The sequence below is a fragment of the Tursiops truncatus genome, chromosome 6 (genome assembly GCF_011762595.2).
Source record: "Tursiops truncatus isolate mTurTru1 chromosome 6, mTurTru1.mat.Y, whole genome shotgun sequence".
Taxonomy (NCBI): Eukaryota; Metazoa; Chordata; class Mammalia; order Artiodactyla; family Delphinidae; genus Tursiops; species Tursiops truncatus.
In genome coordinates, this window is record NC_047039.1 from 35,217,620 (window position 1) to 35,243,193 (window position 25,574).

At 39.8% G+C, this 25,574-nt stretch overlaps 1 protein-coding gene and 1 non-coding gene across 19 annotated transcripts in view; one reads left to right on the plus strand and one right to left on the minus strand.

Annotated features, from left to right (window-relative positions):
• UBAP2 (ubiquitin associated protein 2) overlaps nucleotides 1-25,574 on the plus strand; it is a 121,126-nt gene that overhangs the window by 20,787 nt on the left and 74,765 nt on the right. For all 18 annotated transcript variants that reach the window (XM_033857957.2, XM_033857958.2, XR_012332229.1 and 15 more), the window contains one exon: nucleotides 16,026-16,165. In XM_033857957.2, the coding sequence (XP_033713848.1) occupies nucleotides 16,067-16,165 (99 nt within the window). In that variant the 5' untranslated portion in view covers nucleotides 16,026-16,066. Of the gene's footprint in view, nucleotides 1-16,025; nucleotides 16,166-25,574 lie in introns of those variants that run through there.
• On the minus strand, nucleotides 7,527-7,633 carry LOC117312865 (U6 spliceosomal RNA). Its single transcript, XR_004527269.1, has one exon. It is a non-coding gene; the product is annotated as a U6 spliceosomal RNA (small nuclear RNA).

Sequence of the window (25,574 nt, forward strand, 5' to 3'; positions counted from 1 at the left end):
TTCTCTAGTTGCAGCGAGCGGGAGCTTCTCTTTTTTGCAGTGTGCAGGCTTCTCATTGCCGTGGCTTCTCTTGTTGTGGAGCATGGGCTCTAGGTGCTTGGCTTTCAGTAGTTGTGGCACACGGGCTCAGTAGTTGTGGCTTGTGGGCTCTAGAGCGCAGGCTCAGTAGTTGTGGCCTACGGGCTTAGTTGCTCCGCGGCCTGTGGGATCTTCCCGGACCAGGGTTGAACCCGTTTCCCCTGCATTGGCAGGCAGATTCTTAACCACTGCGCCACCAGGGAAGTCCCAAGGTGTTGATTTTTATAGTCTAATTTCCGTGACTTACTCATTTTCACAATTCACTCGTGGTAATTTTTAAGGATGTCGATAATGATTTTGGTAACTTATGCTTTTTACCTTGTTTTATGAATTCATTTTCTCCAGAGGCTTTATGTAAGACATAAGAAAATTTGTTGAATCATACATCCTGTTGACTTTGTTTTCTGAGCTCTGTTTTTTCCCAGAGGATTTTAGTAACACTTTTCCCCCCTCTGCTTACTTTATAAACTTGCACGTTTATCTTTAGAGCATGTGCTCTAGGTGTGCGGGCTTCAGTAGTTGCAGCACTCAGGCTCAGTAGTTGTGGCTTGCGGGCTCTAGAGCTCAGCGTCAGTAGTTGTGGCGCACGAGCTTAGCTGCTCTGTGGCATGTGGGATCTTCCTGGACCAGAGCTTGAACCCGTGTCCCCTGCATTGGCAGGCGGATTCTTAACCACTGTGCCACCAAGGAATTCCCTAGAGATATAAAGTCTTAATGTTTATATTGAGGCAGTGAATTAGTAAATTTTTTATAGTTTGAAATATAAGGAGTTTATGGTTTTTCTGATTGACAAGTGAGATTCAGATACATTACAGCAAAGTGTTTGGTTTTAATAGCAAGACTATTAAGACTAAAAGTCTTCTGTAAATCAAAAAACTCGATCTAAGCATCCATTCAATTTAGCTTATTTCTGTACATGCAGATTTTCATCACCAGATGGCACTGCTGTAAGAAGAGATTCTCATTTTGTTATATTTAATGTACCTAGTTTATTTTCATAAATGGGGGCACTGAGGATTAAACAGTTAAAGATGAGTGAGAAAAGGATCACATAATTCAATTAAAAAAAGAACTGTTGAAATCTGTGGGTAAACTAAAAATGACTTTTTTAAAAAAAGGTTTTACTCTGGGAATACCACTCAGCCAGGCAGGTTTTGGTTGGATGCTTAACTTTTAGATATTTAGCATAGAATTATAGAGTATTAGTGCTCAAAGTGATTTTAGAAAGAATCAAGTAGTCCCTTTATTTCAGAAATACTAGTTTCACATTTGTATGATGCTTGACAGTTTCATATGTTTGTATTCATATCTGAGAACACTAAACTCAAAGAAAGCTCTTAAAATAATCGTGACAAAACAATTAACCTTGTTTATATAATACAACCAAAACAGTAAACCCAAACCAAAAAAAATCTCAAAATCTTTAACTCAAAAAAGTATGCAAAGTGTGTATTCATACTGACAGTGAGAGACGGATTCAAATAGAGTAAAAAGTTTTAAACCGGCATATTAGGCATGTGAGATATTCTGGTTAATTGGTTATTTGCTATTTACAGTGTATGTATAAGGCAGTGCAGTAATATGCCTGTGGCCTTTAGCATTCCAGTTGACAGAGGACCTATTAAGAAAATTAGTAAATAATATTAGAATAGCTGATTCAATGAAAAGCTTGTGAAACCTTTTCTAGCTAAAATAGGTTTCAGGGACATAATTTTCCTTGTGATGCTTGAAATGGTATCCTGAATTATGGTTCGTCTCTTCTCTAAATTTAAGATACACAGGTCCAAAAGATAACTAGAAATACTTGTATAATGTCATTTCATTAACCTGAGATGTGTAAGATTTATAAATAGGGGAACATTGTTTCACATCCTGGGAGTGCTTGCTTTGAGGTGTCTGTAACTGATTGTTTTAGAAAACAGAATTCAATTCATGTATTGTTCTTTTTTGGAATCATTGACTCTGTTATGATTTGGTCTTTCTTACATCATTCTTAATTTTTATAAGTTACCAGCTTCTATCACATGTCATTTCAACATATTTATCAAATGTCGCTTACATTGACACCTATTTAGTAGTGAAGGGAAAAAACAAAATAAAATGAATTTCTGGTCTTAACTCGTTTATGATTTAAGGTTAGGAAGACAAGTTAGATATAGAAGAAACAGAATTGATAAGCTAAAATATGAATTGCATGTATGTACTGTAGAACTCAAAGGAAAGTTAATATATAAAAAGTATTAGGAAATATAATCCTAGAAATCTGTAGGCTGTTTTGGGATATTTTAAATGGACTGTGATGGAAACTTAAGCGCTATTTTGGTTATCTACTATGAAGTTCTGACAAACTCTTGCTGGTTTTCCTATTGGATAATTTTCTGTTGCTTTGTGTTTCATGGTATTTCTCTTTTTTTTTTTGGCTGCACTGAGTGGCTTATGGGATCTTAGTTCCCTGATGACCGGGTATTGAACCCGGGCCCTCAGCAGTGAAAGCAGAGTCTTAACCACTCTGCACAGGGAATTCCCCATAGTATTTCTTTCTTTCTTTGTATTTTAATTGAAGTATAGTTGATTTACAATGTTAGTTTCTGGTATACAGCAAAGTGATTCAGTTTTACATATATATTTTTCATATTCTTTTCCATTATGGTTTATTACAGGATATTGAATGTAGTTCCCTGTGCTATACAACAGGACCTTGTTTATCCATCAGAGTATTTTTTTTTTTTTTAAGATTTCTTTGATGTGGACTTTTTTTTTTTTTTTTTTTTTTTTGGTGGTATGTGGGCCTCTCACTGTTGTGGCCTCTCCTGTTGCGGAGCACAGGCTCCAGACGCGCAGGCTCAACGGCCATGGCTCACGGGCCCAGCCGCTTCACGGCATGTGGGATCTTCCCGGACCAGGGCACGAACCCGTGTCCCCTGCATCGGCAGGCGGACTCTCAACCACTGCACTACCAGGGAAGACCAATGTGGACCATTTTTAAAGTCTTTATTAAATTTGTTACAATATTCCTTCTGTTTTATGTTTTGGTTTTTTGGCCCCGAGGCACGTGGGAGCTTAGCTTCCTGACCAGGGATTGAACCCGCACCCCCTTGCATTGGAAGGCAAAATGTTAACTACTGGACCACCAGGGAAGTCCCCAGTATTTCTTAATATTGATAAAATCCAAATACTAATTCTTGTTACATGTATGTTGATAAAAAATTTCCCAGTTTATGGCTTGTATTTTCACAGGGCCAGCTGCTTTTTTATGAACAGAAGTTTTTAATTTTAAAGTTATTAATCTTTGGGACTTCCCTGGAGGTCCAGTGGTTAGGACTCTGCTCTTCCACTGCAGGGGGCCTGGGTTCAATCCCTGGTTGGGGAACTAAGATCCCGCATGCCGCTTGTGTGGCCAAAAGAAAAAAAAGGTATTAATCTTTGCAATTTTAGCAGTTCTTATATTGACACCTATTTAGTAGTGAAGGGGGCTGTAGAGTAGTGAGTAGAGCGGGGGCTGCTCTTGGTTGCGGTGCACGGGCTTCTCTTAAGAAAATAATTACTATTATGAGATAAAAATTCCTTTATACAGGGTGAAAAAATTAACCTTATTTTCTTCTGAAATCAATAATTTTGACTTTTGTATATTCTTAAAATACCTGTTAAACAACTTTTTTTACGTATGGCCTAGTAAAAAACATTTTTTAAAGCTATAGTCAGCCAGTTCTTTCAACCTCTTTGAAAGTTGTTCTTTCCTGACCACATGCATTGCCATCTTTTTGGAAATCATATTTCTGGGCTTTCTCTTCTGATCCATTGCACGGGTTGTCTCTCCCTGTACCAGTCTTGTAGTGTTGTAATTACTGTGGCATTATAATCCTTGCTACCTGGACGATCAGCCTTGGGCCTTGTTGTTTTTGTTTTAAGGAGCGTCTTAGCTGTTGACTATTTGCTCCCCTGTGTAATTTTAGAATCACCTTGTCAGATTTGAGACAAACCCTTGTTAGACTTTCGTTGGGAATTTGTCGAATCTAGTTCAGGAAGAATGATAACTTTTATTGAGTGAATAGGTATTGGAGCACGTTTTTCAAGGGCCAGATAGGAAATATTTTCTGCTTTGCCTGTGTTATAACTATTCAGTACTGCCACTGTAGTGCAAAAGCAGCCATAGACATAGAATTTTTTTTGTTAGCTGGTATATAGGTGTAATTAATTTTTGTACAATTATTTTTATTTTGTATCTAGAAGTTTTGCTAAACTTAACCAATTATAATAATATAGCTGAAGATTCTTTACACTTCTTTTGTTGAAGTATAGTTGATTTACAATGTTGTGTTAGTTTCAGGTGTTTACACTTGTTTGTACAATTATTAGGGAAGTGGGATCTTTTAAAATATTATTTTCTAATCTTTTGAGTGTGTCTTTTAATTGCCACAGTGAGCTGGCTAGGACCTCCAAATCAGTGTTTAAATGGAAGTGATCAGGGCAGTGATGCCTGTATTTTGTTGTTTATTTTTGTTATCTTAAAGGAATGCTTTTAATTCAGTGTGGTTTTTGCTGCAGGTTTATATAGATAACCTTTTATCAAGTCAAAGAAGTATTCTTGTTTTCTAAGAATTTTTACTTTGAGTGAATGTTGAATTTCACTAATGTCTTTATTGAAATGCTTATATGATCATAAATTTTTTTTTTGCGGTACGCGGGCCTCTCACTGTTGTGGCCTCTCCTGTTGCGGAGCACAGGCTCCGGACACGTAGGCTCAGCAGCCATGGCTCACGGACCTAGCCGCTCCGCGGCATGTGGGATCTTCCCGGACCAGGGCACGAACCCGTGTCCCCTGCATCGGCAGGCGGACTCTCAACCACTGCGCCACCAGGGAAGCCCGATCATAAATTTTTAAATTTTATTCTGTGAAAGTGATTTTATTAAATGATTTTTCATTTCTTCAGAATTTTATTTTTATTTAAAAATTAAAAAAAATTTTATATTGGAGTATAGTTGATTAACAATGTTGTGTTAGTTTCAGGTGTACAGCAAAGTGATTCAGTTACACATATACATGTATCTGTTCTTTTTCAAATTCTTTTCCCATTTAGGTTGTTACAGAATATGGAGCAGAGTTCCCTATGCTATACAGTAGGTCCTTTTTGGTATATATATAATATATATAATAAACTATTTTTTAAAGGTAGTGGTGTGTATATATCAATCCCAGACTCCCAGTTTATCCCTCCCTCCCACCTTTCCCCTTTGGTAACCATAAGTTTGGTTTCTAAGTCTGTGAGGATTTTTCATTTCTTAAACCAACTTTATTCCTGGGACATCCTAGACATGGTTATGGTGTATTTTCTTTTTTATACAATGCTGGATTCAATTTAGAATTTTTATGACTACATCTGTCAGTGAGATTGACTTATAATTATTGTTTCTTCTACTGTCCTTATCAGGTTCTAGTATCAAGGCTAATTTCATCCTCATATTTTCATTTTCATGTCTTGCCTCTTTAATATAATTAGAATGACTTGTTCTTTAATTATGTGATAGTAATTGTGGGCAAAATTGTTGGGTGAATTGATTTTTTAAATTGTGATAAAATGTGTGTAACATAAAATTTACCTTTTTAACCATTTTAAGGTGTACAGTTCAGTGACATTAAGTACATTCATATTGTTGTACAGCCATAGGGGTGCATTAATTTTTGAATGCCTTGGGTCCACAGTTTTCTGAAGAGAACTTATTAAGGAGCTAGAATGTGTGAAGTAGTGGAAAGAGTCCAAACTTTGGCATCAAGACAGACCTGTACATCCCAACTCGCTTATTACTTGGCCTAGGTCTATGTGATAGGTTATATATTCACCTATAAAACAGATATCGTAATACCCACCTTGCACAGATAATGTGATAATTTGGAGGTAAAGTGGTTCCTGGAGTGTCGATAATACGATGGCAGTTGCTACTATTATAATAAATTTGCAGCTCTAAATATTGAAAAGTGTACTTAGCTTTGCTAAGAATGCCTCTGTTCTACAAATTAGGATGTTTGTAATGCTGCTTGACCTCAGTTCTTTTTGTAATACTTTTTTTTTTTTTTGGCCACACTGCGTGGCCTCCAGGATCTTCGTTCCCTGACCAGGGATCGAACCTGGGCCCCCAGCAGTGGAAGTGCAGAGTCCTAACCACTGGACCGCCAGGGAATTCCTCATAAATATTTCTTGACCACAGCTTTAGTCCAGTACAAGCTTTATTTTTTGGCTGCATTTGGTCTTCGTTGCTGCATGCGGGCTTTCTCTAGTTGCGGCGAGCGGGGGCTGCTCTTGGTTGTGGTGTGCGGGCTTCTCATTGCGGTGGCTTCTCTTGTTGTGGAGCATGTCCTCTAGGCTCACAGCTTCAGCAGTTGTGGCACGCAGGCTCAGTAGTCGTGGCTCGCGGGCTCTAGAGCGCAGGCTCAGTAGTTGTGGCACACGGGCCTAGTTGCTCCGTGGCATGTGGGATCTTCCTGGACCAGGGCTCGAACTCATGTCTCCTGCATTGGCAGGCGGATTCTTAACCACTGCGCCATGAGGGAAGCCCCCCAGTACAAGCTTTGAACTTATATTTCTTGTCTTTTTCTGCTCAGTTTCTCAGATTTATCCAGGATTGATTTCAGGAGCCACTTTTTTTTTAAAAAAAAACTATGATTAGTACATGTTCTTTACAGCAGAAGTCTTGTTGATTTCCAGGATTGTGGTCCTCTAGTCTCCTCATTCACAATTGTGGATTTACCTCCTATCTTCAGTCTTTTTTGCTTTCCTTAATATTATAGTGTAGAATTGAGTCTGCATGGAACTTCTCTTTTTCTTAAGAGGCTTTCCCCCTATATCTACAGTGTTCCAGTCAAGCCTTCTTTGTTTGTTTGTTTTTTGGCCTCTCTGTGTGGATTATGGGATTTTAGTTCCCTGACCAGGGATTGAACCCGGGCCTGTGGCAGTGAAAGCACAGAATCCTATCCATTGGACTGCCAGGGAATTACCCAGTCAGGCCTTTCTGATAGCCCATCACCTGCCAAGTAGGTTATTCCATGCTGGGGGTAGATATTTTGTCATTTTTCTGCGGCTGACTCAGCCCCTTCTACCCATCATTCCTCTCAGAGTGGTGAGTGACAATGAGGTATGGTAATATTGTCTTTTATTTACTTATTTATTTTTTGGCCTTTTATTTTTTTTAATTTTTTTTTTTTTTTTTTTTGCGGTATGTGGGCCTCTCACTGTTGTGGCCTCTCCCGTTGCGGAGCACAGGCTCCGGACGCGCAGGCTTAGCGGCCATGGCTCACAGGCCCAGCCGCTCCGCGGCATGTGGGATCTTCCCGGACCGGGGCACGAACCCGTGTCCCCTGCATCGGCAGGCGGACTCTCAACCACTGCGCCACCAGGGAAGCCCTTTTTAATTAATTTTTATTGGAGTATGGTTGCTTTACAACGTTGTGTTAAAAAAAAGTGGAATGCTTCACGAATTTGCTTGTCATCCTTGTGCAGGGGCCATGCTAATCTTCTCTGTATCGTTCCAGTTTTAGTATATGTGCTGCTGAAACGAGCACTGACCTTTTATTTTTTAACTAATGTTCCTCATTCCTCTGAATCGTACACTTGAAAAGCAGGGTCCTTTCAAAACTGTCTCGCTAACCCCTTATAGGTGACTCCATTATTTCTGGTTTCAATCCAGGGTGTTATCATTTGTATTTTTTTGTTGGCAATTACCTCATGGTAGACCCAGAACCTCTAACCTTTGTCAGCAGCTGTGGATGCAAAGATACTCTGGGGATGGCGGTGGAGTGCAAGGCTAAGGGAAATAAGAATTTGGGGCCCTGATGGTTATAATCTGGGTAGAGATGAGCATAGATACAGATGTGTGTGTTTGCTTGCTTATTATAAATAAATAAGTCAATAGATAGGCCACTTTAAGGGGCAGTGGAGACTTCTTACGAAATATGACCAAAAGAATATTAAGGAAATTGTTTCCGAGTGGATATTCTTGTTTTACTGCTACCCTTTTGTAAAAATGATTTGTTACTAAAATGGATTCTTAAAACTTTTAACATGTTCCCTAAGCATGAAATATTATGGCCGTTCTACATTAAAGTTTTCATTTTGCCATATATATTGCCACGCTCCATTTTCAGCTTTTTATTTAACTTGATATAACATTTTATATTTAGCCACTGGAATTGGTTTTGTGTTTCTGTTTTCCAATTCCTCTCCTGCCCTTCTTTTTTGAAGCCTCTGTTTCTGGAGGCAGGGTTCCGGCAATTTCAAATGCCTTGTAGTAGCTCTTGGAGCAGTAACAGAGCCAAACCAAAAACTTAGTAGGTTTGATTCTGCTTTGAAAAGTGCTGGTTTTTTACATAATGCTTTCCCCATTTTAGGCCTTGGCAGCAGAGAGAGAAATCTGGCTTTTTAAAAAGAGGGCCTTGAGAAGGCTGATAACGGGTTTCTAGGCTTCCCTAGTTGGATATGATACAGTCTAAAGGGGATAGGTTGGATCAGTTAGGGCGTTGTAGTATACCTTTGTCTTGGACATCTCATCCATTGAATCATCTTTTAAGTGGCAGACAGTGTTAAATCCCAAATTTAATTTTCAATCTAGTAGGCTCAACATTTAAAATTTTTTGATGTGAAATACGTTGTTATTATTATTTTGTACTTCCCCAGGGAGTATTTTTATTTTTTTAAATTGAAGTATAGTTGGTTTAAAATATTGTGTTAGTTTCAGGTGTACAGCAAAGTGATTGAGTTATACATATATTTTTTTCTGATTATTTTCCATTATAGGTTATTACAATATATTTAATATAGTTCCCTGTGCTATACAGTAAATCCTTGTTGCTTAACTATTTTATGTATAGTGGTGTGTATCTGTTAATTCCATATTCCTAATTTATTGATATCTTCCCCCTAATCCTTTGGTAACCATAAGTTTGTTTTCTGTGTCTGTGTGTCTGTTTCTGTTTTGTAAGTTCATTTGTATTATTTTTTAGATTCTGCATATAGGTTATATATATTTGGCTTACTTCACTCAGTATGATAATCTGTAAGGTGCATCCATGTTGCTACAAATGGCACTATTTCATTTTTCATGGCTGAGTAATATTCCATTGAAGTACATAATTTTTTATGTGCCACATTTAGGCCAGTTGATTCAAGCAGATATTTGTAGGGCATAGATGGTTAGTCTGTTTCCAATTCATGCTCTTAAGTGTGGTTCAGAGGGGAGGATGTATACGTTTTCCTGCTAATTATATTCACCTAAAACAGCAGACTCTTTTAACATTACAATTAGTTGATTGGGTTTGTACCATCTCAGCAGATCTTGATAACAGTTTCATCAGAAAGGACATAGGTAGTATGTTGATTAAATACTAAGTGTAAGTTTATTGAGGGTCAGAGTTTTCCCCTAATTGTTCCTTTGGGAACAAAGCAGGTGCCTTTTGTTTTTAAGGGAGAATAGAGCCCATTAAAAAATTGTGAATTATATGATGTTGTTTAATGACCAAATTAGCAGTTATAGTTTTAAATTTTGCTTGATCCTGGGATACCCTTAAGCTTTAAGTACAGTTTAGAGCTCTACTAAATTCTTAGAGCAGGGTTTTTGGCCTGGGTATCCATCCATGGGCATTGAGGAGGTGGAGTGGGCTGTTCATGGATGGGTTTTGGGGGAAGGCAGGGGAGAGATGAGATATAATTCTCCTGAAATTTCAGGCAGAAATTTCTGTGGATATGCCTTTTTCTGAGGTGGGGGGGTCCATAGTTTTCTTCAAATTGTCTAAGTACTTAATGGCCCAAAAGATTGAGTCACCATATTATATTAGAATGAAACACATGTTTAATGCAAAACATTACTTTAAAGTGTTATTTTTACCTTTAATGGGGTTGCGAATCTGGCATCCAGGGTTGTAATAAACTGGAGAGAGAACATTCTTTAGGAAGGGATGTTTTCAAATATGTATTGAAGCTTAAAGCTTATGAGAAAGGCCCCAGTGTTAGAGGTAGATATGAGCAGCTCTTCACCTGGCGACATCATCCGTGACTTGAGTAAGTGGACTCTTTCTAGTTTGAAATTCAAGTTCTTTTTATTTTGTGGGATATTTCAGCAAAGGATCTGTTCATCTTAACCCACTTCTACCTTGATTATTCATTTAAGTTGTGATCCTGAATTTTTGACAGTCTAGTTGATTTCATGGTAATATGTGGATTAGTGCCACTAGAAGGTCAAGATTTCTGCTTTCAGTTGGGATCCTCCATATCACTTTTCTGTTCTTTTTACTTCTTTTAGCTTCCTCTCATATTCAGGTTAGTAGCAGTTAAAACCTTTGCCATTTTCTTACATTCCTCCACCCCCACTCGTCTAGTATGCATTCTCTGCAGGTGTTTTTTCTCTTTTACTAAAAAAGTAAAGGCAAATACAACCGACTCCATTGTACGTCTCCTAATCTCCTAAAAATTTAGCTGCTGCCATACCTGCCCTTCATTCTGTTGGCCTGAGGAGAGGGCACTCTCTTCCTGTCCAAGTGAATCATTTTTCTTTATTGCTATCTCAATTTAATGCCTCTCAATTATCTCCTCTTCAGCTTATAGATAGGCCTCTTTTGTTCAGTAAATATATATTAACTAATTAAGCGCACACCCTGTGTTAGGCCCTGGAAGAACAAAAGCGACAGGACAGATGTAATCACTGTCCTCATGGGGCTTACAGTGTATTAGAATTGCTCAATGTACCTCATCCTGACAAAATTCTGCTTTGATGCTCTGTATCTCTTTCTAGCTACCACCTCTTGCAAGTATGATTAGTTTACTGCCACTCTCCCTCACTCACCTTGGCTTTTTCCACACCACTGTTTCAAAGCTGTATTGGCAGTGATCACCAGTGACCTCCTAGTTGTGAAGTTCCAATGGACCTTCGATTCAAGCAGTGATTTAAAATTCTTGAAAATATAAAAGGGTTTACTTTGATGTTATTTTAAATGTTCATGTTGTTCAACATTGCTATTTTTCTGAGTGTATATGACTGTCAGGAAAAGTTAGGGAGATGGTAAGGCGTGCTAAAGATAGGCTACAAATTATGGTGTCTCTAGCTATAAGTCTTGTGTTTTGGAGACTGCAGTGTCTACAGCTGGATGTTGTGTGGCTTGTTTTCATAATTAAGAGTTTTGTCTCCTCCATCCTGGCCTCTTGCTACTGTTTTGCTAGTTTAGGATTATGAAGGCAACAGTTATTTTGTAATTTAGTACCTGGTTTGGTTTGTAGGCTCTGTACCCTAGGAAATAAGCGATTGGGACTTAACTATATTACATCTCATTGGCCTGTGCAGAACCTTTTCAAGTTTTATTTCCCATCCTTAAAATGGGGATTATGCCAAATTCTATAGAGTGTTGAGGATTACAGGGAGAAATTTATGTAAAACATTCACCTTGGTGCTCAGCACATAGTAAATTTAAAAAAAAAGTTGCTGTGATCATATAGGCATTACAGTTGAGCCGTGTTGCCTTTTATGGGGAAAAATAATTGTTTTGGTTTTTTTCCCACAGTTGCTTAGGTTTCTATGTACCCACCACTGATTAAACTCTATACTTTTTCTTTTTTTTAAAAAAAATAAATTAATTTATTTAAATTTTGTTTGCATTGTGTCTTCATTGCTGAGCGTGGGCTTTTTCTAGTTGCGGCAAGCGGGGGCTCCTCTTCATTGCGGAGCATGGACCCTAGGCGCATGGGCTTCAGTAGTTGTGGCTCGCAGGCTCTAGAGCACAGGCTCAGTAGTTGTGGCGCACGGGCTTAGTTGCTCCGCAGCATGTGGGATCTTCCCGGACTAGGGCTCAAACCCGTGTCCCCTGCATTGGCAGGTGGATTCTTAACCACTGTGCCACCGGGGGAGTCCCTATACTTTTTCATATGTGCAAATTAACTTCTTTAGATGGTCAAGAACGTTTTCTTGGAGGCGTCTCTTTGGTATCCCACTATTTTCCTGCTCTGATTAGATTTGGTTGCTCTATAGGCCTCCTGTCAGCTGTCAGCAGTCAAGATGTCATCTTGATCTTTTTTGACTGTCATTTGGGGGAGCCTCCTGTCTCCTGTGTTAGACCCCCTTGTCATCCCCCAGTTCTTGGCAATCTCTGATCTGCTTTATTTTTCTAGTTTTGTCTTTTCCAGAATGTCATAAAAATTGCATCATACAGTATGCAGCCTTTTAAGTCTGGCTTCTTTCGTTTAGCATAATGCATTTGAGATTCGTGTTGTTCAATAGTTGATTCCTTTTCATTCGTGAGTAATATTCAACTGTATGGTTATGCTACATTTACTCACTCTTTGAAGGACAGTTGGTGTATTTACAGTTTTGGGAGACTGTAAATAAAGGCGCTATGACTATTCAGATTATTTTCGAGAAAAGTGGCCTATGGCTATCCCAAGCTACAAGGGAGGCTGAGAAAGTATTTAGCTTTTCACCCTCTTTGCAAGAGAACTGCAAGGGAAAAATATGTTGTAAATGGATTTTGGTAGGTAATTTGTGGTGGTTGTTGCAAACGGCCCCTTCTTGTTTTGCTGTTTTAGAGGTTTTGTTTATTCCAGGAGCTTCCTGAGTTTATGAGGTATTGTATGTGTGAACTCAACTTGTTTCTTTGTTCACATTGATTGGAATTTTTGCTGAGTATAGAATTCTAGGTTGGAAGTTAAACTCTTAAGGCATTGCTGCACTGTTTTTTAAATTGGGGTAAAACATACATAACAAAAATTATCACTTTAACCATTTTTATTTTTATTTTTGGCTGCATTGGGTCTTTGTTGCTGCATGCGGGCTTCCTCTAGTTGCAGCGAAGTGGGGGCTACTCTTCATTGTGGTGCACAGGCTTCTCGTTGCGGTGGCTTCTCTTGTTGCAGAGCACGGGCTCTAGGGCGCGTGGGCTCAGTAGTTGTGGCTTGTGGACTCTAGAGCGCAGTCTCAGTAGTTGTGGCACACGGGCTTAGTTGCTCCGCGGCATGTGGGATCTTCCCGGACCAGGGCTTGAACCCTTGTCCCCTGCATTGGCAGGCGGATTCTTAACCACCAGGGAAGTCCCTAACCATTTTTAAAGTGTACTTTTTTGTGGCATTACGTACATTCACTTGGTTTTGTGACCATCCATCTTCAGAAGTTTTTATGTTTCTTCCTCAATGGAAACTCCATACCCAGTAAACAGTAACTCTCCATTTCCGCATGCTCCCAGCCTCTGGTAACCACTACTCAACTTTGCCTGTGAAATTGACTATTCCAAGTAACTCATATAAGTAGAGTCATAGGGTATTTGTCCTTTTGTGCCTGGCTTATTTTATTTAGTATAATGTCCTCAAGGTTCATCCATGTTTGTTGCATGCATCAGAAATTCCTCCCTTTTTAAGGCTAAATAACATTCCATTGTATGTGTATACACCATATATGCTTATCCTTTTATCTATAGATAGAAACTTGGGTTGCTTCTATTTTTTAGCTACTGTGATTAATACTGCTATGAACATGGGTGTACAGCTATCTCTTTGAGACCCTACTTTTAATTTTTTTTTGGTGTATATCCAGAAGTGGAATTACTGAATCGACGGTAATTCTACTTTTGATTTTTTTTTTTCTTGAGGACCTGCCATACTGGTTTCCGTAGTGGCTGCACCATTTTACATTCCTACCAGTGGTATTCAAGGATTCCAATTTCTCTGCATCTTCTCCAAAACGTATTTTCTATTTTTAATTTTTTATCATAATAGCTATCCTACTGGGTGTGAAGTGTGTTTTGTTGTTATAATCGTGTTTTCATGGCATATTATATTTAGTTGTATGCTTGGCACTTAGTAGCTCTTCAATAAGTGTTGAGTAAATAAAGGAAAATTACAGTCATTTTTGTCTGTTTGGAAGGTTTATTGTTTATAAGTGGTTTTTGCCTTAAGGTATAACTTGCTCCTAGACATCACATTCTTTAAAAAAAAAATTTATTTATTTTTGGCTGCATTGGGTCTTATTTGAGGCACATGGGATCTTTCGTTGCGGCACGCAGGCTTAGTTGCCCCACAGCCTGTGGGATCTCAGTTCCCTGACCAGAGATCGAACCTGCGTCCCCTGCATTGGAAGGTGGATTCTTAACCACTGGGCCACCAGAGAAGTCCCCTAGACATCACATTTTGAATTACATTATTGCCGGTAAAATCCAGGCTGGACATAACGTCACCTTTGGGTTCAAATACTAACTGTAAATGGGAAGAGGCAGATAAAACTACATGTAGTACGGGGTTCCCCAACCCCCAGGCCACAGACTGATACTGGTCCGTGGCCTGTTAGGAACTGGGTTGCACAGCAAGAGGTGAGCAGCGAGTAAGTGAGCGAAGCTTCATCTGTATTTACAGCCGTTCCCCATCACTTGCATTACCGCTTGAGCTCTGCCTCCTGTCAGATCAGCGGCAGCATTAGATTCTCAAAGGAGCTCAAACCCTACTGTGCACTGTGCATGCGAGGGATCTAGGTTGCGTGCTCCTTATGAGAATCTAATGCCTGATGATCTGAGGTTGAGCTGAGGCAGTGATGCTAGCACTGGGGAGCAGCTGCAAATACAGATTATCATCAGCAGAGGTTTGACTGCAGAGACCATAATAAATCAATTGCCTGCAGACTCCTCTCAAAACCCTATGTGGGAGTGGCAAGTGAAAACAAGCTCAGGGCTCCCACTGATTCTGCATTATGGTGAGTTGTGTAGTTATTTCATTATATATTACAGTGTAATAATAGTAGAAATAAAGTGCCCAATAAATGTAATGCGCTTGAATCATCCCAAAACCATCCCATCAACACACCCGCCCACCAGCCACCATCCGTGGAAAAATTGTCTTCCAGGAAAACGGTCCCTGGTGCCAAAAAGGTTGGGGACCGCTGATGTAATAGTAACTACATACACTTGTCCCTTGGTATCTGCACAGGATTGGTTCTAGGACCTCCCTCAGATACCAAAATTTGTGGATGCTCATGTCCCTTATAGAAATGGCATAATAGGGACATCCTTGGTGGTCCAGTGGTTAAGACTCTGTGCTTCCATTGCATGGGACACGGGTTCTATCTCTGGTTGGGGAACGAAGATTCCGCATGCCACATGGCGTGGCCAAAAAAAAAAGAAATGGCATGATATTTCTTGAATATAACCTATACACATCCTCCTGTATACTTTAGATCATCTCTAGGACTTCCCCGGTGGCAGTAGTTAAGAATCCGCCTGCCAATGCAGGGGTCACAGGTTTGATCCCTCTTCCGGGAAGATTCCACATGCTGCGGAGCAGCTAAGCTCATGCGCCACAACTACTGAGCCTGCGCTCTAGAGCCCACGAGCCACAACTACTGAGCCCTGTGTGCCACAACTACTGAAGCCTGCGCACCTAGAGCCCCTGCTCCACAACAAGAGAAGCCACTGTGGTGAGAAGCCCGTGCCCCACAACTAGGGAAAGCAACGAAGACCCAATGCAGCCAAAAATAAATAAATAAATTTAAAGAATGGGAAATCATCTCTAGATTACTTATAATACCTAATATAATGTAAATGCTATGTAAATAATTGCGATAGTGTGGCAGACTCAAAGTTTTGCTTTTTGAAACTTTCTGAAAAAAATTTTTTCTAATATTTTGCGTGGTTGGTTGAATCTGTGGATGCAGAGGGCTGGTTATATAGTGGTAAAATAATTGCTGGTTAAAATTGGTGATATTTGATATTTTTGTTTAAAATTGGTATAATCATAAACCATAGGCATTTAGACTGCTTTAGTAAATTGGCTTGAGAGCTACCAGGAAAATCTAAAATCCTAATGGTTTGTTTCTTCAGAATTTGCATTCTAGAGAACCTTTATGTTTTATCTCACATTTCTTCCTTATCCCTGAATTTTATCCGTGTCGTTTTCTATAATCTGGAAGTTTTGCTTACTGTGTCTGCTTTCTTTCAGATTTTCTATTTTGTGCATACATTATTTTGTATATACTGTATATGATGACTTCGGTGAGCAGTGACCGGTCCAGAGGTGCTCGGGAAAAGCCACAGATTTCAGCGACACAGGCAACACAACTACAGAAACAAGTGGTACAGGTAAGTTTTTGTGGAACTCTTGTTTGCTTTGTTTAAAATTACAGAAATTAAGGGGGCACATGTACTTTAATGTTTTCTTTTTTAGGAAACCTGGGATTTTGAAACTTGTTTTTAAAAGGTAGGTAGTATATAATAGGAAAGAGTAGATACTGATTCAGGTAACGTGGGACGTTGTTTCTTAACTATTTAATCCTGAACTTTTTCCTCCTACCTGTTAGCACCTAGACCATCTCCTTTTCTTTATTATTATTAAAAAAAAATTATTTATTTGGCTGCACCTGGTCTTAGTTGTGGCTAGCTGGCTCTTAGTTGCGGCATGCAGGATCTAGTTCCGGACCAAAGGTCGAACCCAGGCCCCCCTGCATTGGGAGTGTGGAGTCTTAACCACTGGACCACCAGAGAAGTCCCTTCTTTTCTTTATTATTAATCTAGGTGTGTCCCTGGAATGTAATGCGAAAATCCCAAGTATATGGAGACGTAATACTCTGAAGTAGAGAAATATCTGAATCATGCAAGTTTTAAAAAATATTTATTTATTTTTGGCTGCGTTTGGTCTTCGTTGCTGCGCGCGGGCTTTCTCTAGTTGTGGCGAGGGGGGGCTACTCTTTGTTGCGGTGCACGGGCTTCTCATTGCAGTGGCTTCTCCTGTTGCAGAGCAAGGGCTCTAGGCACGCGGGCTTTAGTAGTTGCAGCTTGCAGGCTCAGTAATTGTGGCTCGCAGGCTCTAGAGCACAGGCTTAGTAGTTGTGGCACACGGGCTTAGTTGCTCTGCAGCATGTGGGATCTTTCCTGACCAGGGCTCGAACCCATGTCCCCTGAATTGGCAGGCGGATTCTTAACCACTGCACCACCTGGGAAGTCCCTGAATTATACAGTTTTAAAAAGCTGCCTTTTCTGGGACTTCCTTGGTGGTCTAGTGGTTAAGACTCTGCACTTCCACTGCAGGGGGTGCGGGTTCGATACCTGTTCTGGGAACTAAAATCCCACATGCTGCATGGTGTGGCCAAAACAACAAACAAACAAAACCTTCCTTTTCTTTCATGCATCATTACCTAGGAAGAGTGCTTTTTTTTCTTTTTTTTTTTTTTTGTGGTACGCGGGCCTCTCACTGTTGTGGCCTCTCCCGTTGCGGAGCAGAGGCTCCGGACGCACAGGCTCAGCGGCTATGGCTCAAGGGCCCAGCCACTCTGCGGCATGTGGGATCTTCCCGGACCGGGGCACGAACCCGTGTCCCCTGCATCGACAGGCAGACTCTCAACCACTGCGCCACCAGGGAAGCCCCCTAGGAAGAGTGTTTTAATCTTAGAAAGGATTTTTTTTTTTAATTAATTAATTAATTTTTGGCTGTGTTGGGTCTTCGTTGCTGTGCGTGGGCTTTCTGTAGTTGTGGTGAGTGGGGGCTACTCTTCTTTGTGGTGTGCGGGCTTCTCATTGTGGTGGCTTCTCTTGTCGTGGAGCACAGGCTATAGGCACATGGGTTTCAGTAGTTGTAGCACACGGACTCAGTAGTTGTGGCGCACGGGCTTAGTTGCTCCGCGGCATATGGGATCTTCCCGGACCAGGGCTCGAACCCGTGTCCCCTGCATTGGCAGCAGGTTCGCAACCACTGCGCCACCAGGGAAGTCCCTTAGAAAGGCTTTTAATGAACAAGATCCATTTGTATAAAATATTTAATGTTAAATAGTCCCTCCTTCTCAATTTGTATTATTTTAAATGAAGTGAGATAATCCAAGTAAAATGCTAGCTAAGCACAGTACATGGTACAGAATTGAGCATTTTATACATGTTGTTGATTAGATTGGCAAACATTTTTTCAGAGACAGTTTGGAAGTAAGTAAATAAACCTTATGCAGTCTATCATAATTTCAGATTGATGATTTGACTGTACTTTGATAGCTAATTACAGGTACTTTTTTTTTTTGCGGTACGCGGGCCTCTCACTGTCGTGGCCTATCCCGTTGCGGAGCACAGGCTCCGGACGCGCAGGCCCAGCGGCTGTGGCTAATGGGCCCAGCCGCTCTGCGGCATGTGGGATCTTCCTGGACCGGGGCACGAACCCGTGTCCCCTGCATCGGCAGGCGGTCTCTCAACACTGCGCCACCAGGGAAGCCCTACAGGTACTTTTTTTAAACAAGTTCCCTGTTGATGTTAAGGGACATAGGAGATGGAGTCAACTCAGTGGTTGCATCATATCTTCCAGTATAAGGTTAGTCTTGTATTTTGCTGCTATCAACAAACATCTTTTATTTAGTGTTTGCTCCTAAATACCCTTACCCTGGTAGGTATTTATTCACAACTGACCGAGAAAGACTGGCTATTGTGGGAAAAATTTGGACTTTCTGTATGGAGTAGGCCTTCTCTGTATAGATGAATGCTTAAGAAAATGTTTGTTTCATGAATAGCCTAAATAAAAGTTATGAGTAATCATAGGTACAATCCTGCTACAGTCAAATATAAATTAAAATATTTTATTTTGTTATTTATCAAATCAGTAAAGACTAAATATTAAAAGTGAATTGTTGGGAATGTAAACTATCTCCATCTTCCACCCAAATAAAATCCTTGGAATGATTTCCAGAGAATCAAAGTCTCCGGAATGGAGGAAGGAGGGCTCCCTTCCTGCCAAGTGTTGTCCCTAATCATTTTTCCATTGGCCCTTTGGGGATGGCTCATTTTATATAATTAGAAGAAAAAAGCTGCCCACTGAGCTTTGAGAAGGATTCCTAGACCCTTAGATTTCTGATTTTCCTTGTAAAAAAAAAAAAGTTTTGTGAGAATTTCTCAAAGGAGTATTAGTAAAATTGTCCATGTTCATTTATCCATTAACCCCATTCTGGGAAGTACTTCCTAAGGAAGTAACCTGAAATTGGGGGTGGGGTGTGTGTGCTTCATTCCACAAGATGCTTATCGCCCAATTCTAAATGTGTAATGGTAGAGGTGTACTGCGATACCCTATGGAGGTAGCAGGATGTAAGAGAAAAACCGCTGAGCTCTTTTGAATCTGAATAAACCTGGGTTTGGGACCTAAGTTTACCACTTTACCAATTAGATGTATTACTTAAGTCTCTTTGAACCTCAGTTTAAAAAAAAAAAATGCTTGGAGAGTTAGAGAAAAGTTTCAAGAGTAGTATACATAATTCTCAAATGTCCTTCTTCCATATCCCCCCAGATTTTACATATTTACCGTGTTTACTAATTTATCCTTTTCTCTCTCCTTCTACAAAGGAGAAACTACACACAGCTTTTCCCCTGAACCTTTGGAGAATAAGTTGCAGATATGGTGCATCTTTACCCCTAAATACTTTAGTGTGTATATTGTTAAAAAACGAGGATCTTATTTTACGTAATCACAGTACAGTTATCAAAAATCAGGATGTTAACTCATCTAATATAACCTGTACATTGTATTCATATTTTCCGGATTGTCCCAATAGTGTCGTTTTTAGCTAATTAAGTCCTTGATCATACATTGTATTCAGGTGTCAATTCTTTTTAGTCTCTTTTTTTTAAAATAAATGTATTTATATATTTATTTTATTTATTTGGCTGTGTTGGGTCTTTGTTGCTGTGCGCGGGCTTACTGTAGTTGCAGGGAGTGGGGGCCACACTTCGTGGGCTTTCTTTAGTTGCAGCAAGCGGGGGCTACGCTTTGTTGCAGTGGCTTTTCTTGTTGCGGAGCACGGGCAGAGGGGGGTTATGCATTTTTGGTAGAAATACCACAGAAACGATGATCTTTTTTTTAAATTAATTTAATTTTGGCTGCGTTGGGTCTTTGTTGCTGTGTGCGAACTTTTCTCTAGTTGCAGCGAGCGGGGGCTACTCTTGGTTGTGGTGCGTGGGCTTGTCATTGTGGTGGCTTCTCTTGTTGTGGAGCACGGGCTGTAGGGCGTGCTGGCTCAGTAGTTTTGGTGCACGGGCTTAGTTGCTCCGTGGCATGTGGGATCTTCCCAGACCAGGGCTCGAATCCATGTCCCCTGCATTGGCAGGCGGATTCTTAACCACTGCGCCACCAGGGAAGTCCTGATGATCTGTCCTTAATGCATCATATTATGACGTATAGGACATAGGTTTGTCTTATAAACTCGTAATCAGTTTTGTCATTTGATTATATAGTATCATGTGGGGAGATAAAAAACTCCGGTTTTTAAAAATGTAAAATGAAGTATGGTAATATTGAACTTAAAAATAAAAGTTATTTTATGAGCAAAAATGGGCTTATTTGGGAATAGCAGAGAATTGCAATTCAGAACAAGCAAGCCACGGCAAAAACCATAGGCAAGGGACTTCCCTGGTGGTCCAGTGGTAGAAAATCTGCCTTCCTATGCAGGGGATGTGGGTTCGATCCCTGATCGGGGAACTAAGATCCCACATGCCGCGGGGCAACTGAGGCTGCGCGCCACAACTACTGAGCCCGCATGCCGCAAACTACAGAGCCCACGTGCTCTGGAGCCTGCGCCACAACCAGAGAAGAGAAAACCCACATGCCATAACTAGAGAGAAGCCCGCGCACTGCAACGAAGAGCCCACGCGCCGCAGTGAAAGATCCTGCATGCCTCAACGAAGATCCAGCGTGCCACAAGTAAGACCCGACACAGCCAAAGAAATTAAAAAAACAAAACAAAAACAACCATAGGCGAGTCCCAGAAACAGAGGAACCTTATTTTATAGAGGAAGAGGAAGTTGGGAGGGGTTGTTTGGAGCAAGTCCATTAGAGAAAAGTGAGGTTCAGGGTAATAAGGGTTTCTCATTAGCTGAGTTGCTGGAGTAGTTGATTTCTTGTAGGGATGCAGTGTACATCTTTTCCCATTGGGGCCTACAATGATAGTTTTTCCTGTAATTGACCTCTAGTGGTACTGCATGAGAGCTTCCCCTTCTGGCCTCCTGATTCCATTTTAGCGAGGTTTCCCGTTATTATTCTCACAATATTTACTTTGCAGGATGGTTGGAAGGAATTAGAAATTGCATAAGTTGTGTTCAGGAAGTGGCAGCTTTTATTGTATATTCCACATAAGTTATGAAGTGATTATAATATTTGAAATTTTGATGGAAAAGGCCCGGTTATTGAAAGGACCCAATATTATAGCACAACTGTTAAAACATTTAAGAGAAAAGACTAGTAGGCTATATTAATAATGCTTATCTTTGGATGGTGGGCATAAGGATGATTAAAAACAAAAAATCCTACTTCATTATATTTTCCAAATTTACTGGGTGACAGATCCAGCACAAAACATTTGGCTCCACTAGAAAAGCTATGAACACATTCTTCATTGTGAAAGTAGCTTTAGCTTCTTATGAGCCAAGTGAATGAAAGAGAGATCCAGGGAAAGAGAGTTAGTAATGCTATTTTTCTTGGCAAGAGTTTTTTTCCACTTGACAGTTGTATGGTAAATGTCACTGATGTTTGTTGTAGGGGAGGGTGTATAACCTTGTTAACTTACCCCTTTATTCTGCTTTTTCCTCTGATTTCACAAACTGTACAGATCTCTTGACACATTCTGGAGCTCAGCCTGACAACTTGCCTATCATACTCTAATTTGTTTGGTGCTCTAGGTCAGTCAGCAAAGGAAAAAAATATTTAAAATTCTGATTTAAAACGTTTTATACTTCATCACTGTGCTATGCTAGTATTGCAATACTGTACTTGTTAAACCACTGTCAAGTGCATCAGCTGTGCTGCTTTCAGAAGTTATGTCTAGGTGGTCTGTAATCTCTTAGGAATAAAACAGATGATATCACTGAAGAGAAGTGCAAAGAATCACAGTATTTAAGCTGAAAAAGCTAAGTCTGAATAAATTAGTAATTGGTATTTACCTTACATATGGTAATGAATAGTGACTTCAGGGTTAGAAATGTGTGGGCACAACAGAAGCAGCCGCATAGCACAGGGAGATCAGCTCTGTGCTTTGTGACCACCTAGAGGGGTGGGATGGGGGGGTGGGAGGGAGACACAAGGGGGAGGAGATATGGGGATGTATGTTTATGTATAGCTGATTCACTTTGTTATAAAGCAGAAACTAACACACTGTTGTAAAGCAATTATACTCCAATAAAGATGTTAAAAAAATAAAATGAAAATAAATATGTAGAAGCCCTAGACTGTTGTCTACAGCAAAATGCTGTTGGTAATAACTATTCTGCTTATAATCTTTACTGGAAGTCTGTCAACTTGAGTGTTTTCTTATTAATATTTTATAAGATAATAGAATTGGGGAGCTTTCTTTGTTTCTGTAATTTGTATACATTTAGGAAGCACAGGCAATTCTCTGGCAGTTTTTAAGTTTAAATATTCCTACCTTTAGAGCTATTATTGTAGTTATCTTCTCCTTTGCCCTATTACTTTTAATTGATCCTACATCCCTTTTCAGAAAGATATTACAGCCAGAGTCCCTGGCTTTGGTGTATCTTATACTCTGTGAAATTTCTATATGCCATATTTTCTGTGTGAGGAGTCTTGAACCAGGCACATTCTGCTAATAAACATCATACAGTGAGTGAGTGAATTTCTACAACTGGTTTGCAGTTCACTTTCTTGCATTTTTTCCCATTTATTATATATGCGTGTGTGTGTGTGTGTGTGTTTTAATTGAAGTATAGTTGATTTACACATTGTTAGTTTCAGGTGTACAGCAGAGTGATTCAGTTTTATATATATATATATTTTTGCAGATTATTGTCCATTATAGGTTATTATATCAAATACAGTTCCCTTTTTCTTGCAGTAAATCCTTGTTGCTTAACTATTTTCTGTAAAATAGTTTGTATCTGTTAATCCCGTACTCCTCTAATTTATCCCTCCTCTGCTTTCTTTCCCCTTTGGTAACTATAAGTTTGTTTTCTATGTCTGTGAGTCCATTTCTGTTTTGTATATCGATTCATTGCTATTATTTTTTATTTTACTGGTTGATTGATTTATTGATTGATTGCTGCACTGCGTGGCATGCGGAACTTTCCTGATCAGGGATTGAACCCACACCTCCTGCAGTGGAAGTGTGGAGTCTTAACAGCTGGACCACCAGGGAAGTCCGGTATTATTTTTTAGATTCCATATATAAGTGATATCATATAATACTTGTCTTTCTCTGTCTTCGTTTATATTTTTTATTTTAGCTGCTGTTTAACATCTGTGTTTTCCCCTTCTTTTCCTTTGCTTCTCCTTCCCTCCCTCCCTCCCTCCCTCCCTTCCTTCCTTCCTTCCTTCCTTCCTTCCTTCCTTCCTTCTTTGTTGGGTCTTCGTTGCTGCACGTGGTCTTTCTCTAGTTGCAGCGAGAGGGGGCTACTCTTCGTTGCTGTGCGCGGGCTTCTTATTGCTGTGGCTTCTCTTGTTGCGGAGCACAGGCTCTACGTGCGTGGGCTTCAGTAGTTGTGGCACATGGGCTCAGTAGTTGTGGCTCGCGGGCTCTAGAGTGCAGGCTCAGTAGTTGTGGTGCATGGGCTTAGCTGCTCCACGGCATGTGGGATCTTCCTGGACCAGGGCTCGAACCCGTGTCCTCTGCATTGGCAGGCGGATTCTTAAGCACTGCGCCACCAGGGAAGTCCCTTGCCCTTTCTTTTTGACCTTTTTCCAGACCTCTTTTTTTGATCTGCTGAAATTTTTCCCCCCTAACATTTTATTATGAAAATGTTCAAATATAACGAGAAGCTGAAAGAGTTGTACAGCAAACACCCATACACTCACAATTACCTTTTTTGCTGTATTTGTTTTACCACATCTGACTAGCTATCCATCATGCTATCTTATTTTTTTTTTGATGCGTTTCAAAGTGAAGACATACTTTACCCTTGAACACTTTAGCTTATATATCATTAACTAGAGTTTAATATTTATCTAGGTTTCTCTTTTTTTATATGTGAAATTTACATACAGACATTTTAAGTGTATCAGATCATTTTTTGTAGGATGCATATACTTGTGTAACCCAGTCTCCTATCAAGATACAGAACATCACCCTCATCCCAGAAAGTTCTGCTCATTGTATTTTTCAAAAAAACATAATTTTTATTTTATATTTATTTATTTATTAATTATTTGTTTATTTTGGGTGTGCTGGGTCTGAGCTGTAGCATGCGTGATCTTTAGTTACGGCATGCCGGCTCTAGTTGCGGCATGCGAACTCTTAGTTGCAGCATGTAGGATCTAGTTCCCTGACCAGGGATCGAACTCAGGCCCCCTACATGGGGAGCGCAGAGTCTTACCTACTGGACCACTGGGGAAGTCCCTCATTTTATTTTCTTGGTACAGACACCTGCTTTAGAGTTCTGGTGATTTTCTTAATGTACCGTTGACTGCTTTCCACCTTGCCTGGAACTCTCATTTCCATCTTTCTCTGTGCCTCTTTTCATTTGATTCTTGAAGATTTCCTATGACTAATGCAGACTGGGTTCTCCCAGTTCTTGTGCATGTTGTAGTCACTTTTCTCAGTCTTCAAATGTAAAGTGACAGAAGAAACATCTCCTTTTACATTCCTTCCTTCTTGTGGCCACACTAGCCTAGACTGTCATGACTGCATTCTTAGACTGTTCAAATAGCTTCTTCCCTTGTTGGGAGGCAGCATGATTGATATACTGGATATTACACACCTCTGGTAGTTAGGAGGTTTGTGCCAGTAACACCTAGCATAAAGCGTGAGTAAATTACTTGGTACAGTATGGAGTTGAACTGTATTACTACCTCTTAAGATCTTTCTAGCGATAAAACAGAAGCTCTACTTTATGATTTAAAAATTTTTATAATAGAAACTTTTTGATTTTATAGAAAGATAATGCTTCATGGATGAATAGTTTCATGATGGTTATTTACCAAATTGCTGTTGGCCCTATCCTGTATAATACTTTTAATGTGTTCTTCTCAAGTTTTAGCATTTTTCTGAGAGAGTGTGTGTCTGTGTGTACTAATATTTTAAAGCTGTAAGAATTTAGTTCATGCATATATTCTACTTTCCTTGCTTAATTGCCTAAGGACTTTTCCTGTCTAATTGCATTGATTAGACTCTTCAGTACAAATGGCTGGAACAGACATCCTTATTTTGTTCTTGATCTTAGGAGGAAAGCTTTCAGTTGTCTTTCACCATTAAGTAGAATGTTAAATTGTAGGTTTTTTAAGTTGACTTTATTAGGTTGAGGAAGTTCCCTTCTATTTCTGATTTGTTGGGGTTTTTTTGTTTGTTTATCCTAAAAGGGTATTGGATCTTATCAAATTCTTTTTCTATGTCTACTGAAATAATCATGTGGGTATTGTCTGTTATTCTATTAATATGGTGTATTACGTTAAAATGTTAAACAACCTTGCGTTCTTAGGGTAAACTTAACTTGGTCATTGTACATATTGGTAAGTTGCTGGTATGGTAAGGTTTGCTAGGATTTTGTGGGGGGATATTTTTCTCTAGTTGTCTTTGCTTTTGGTATCAGG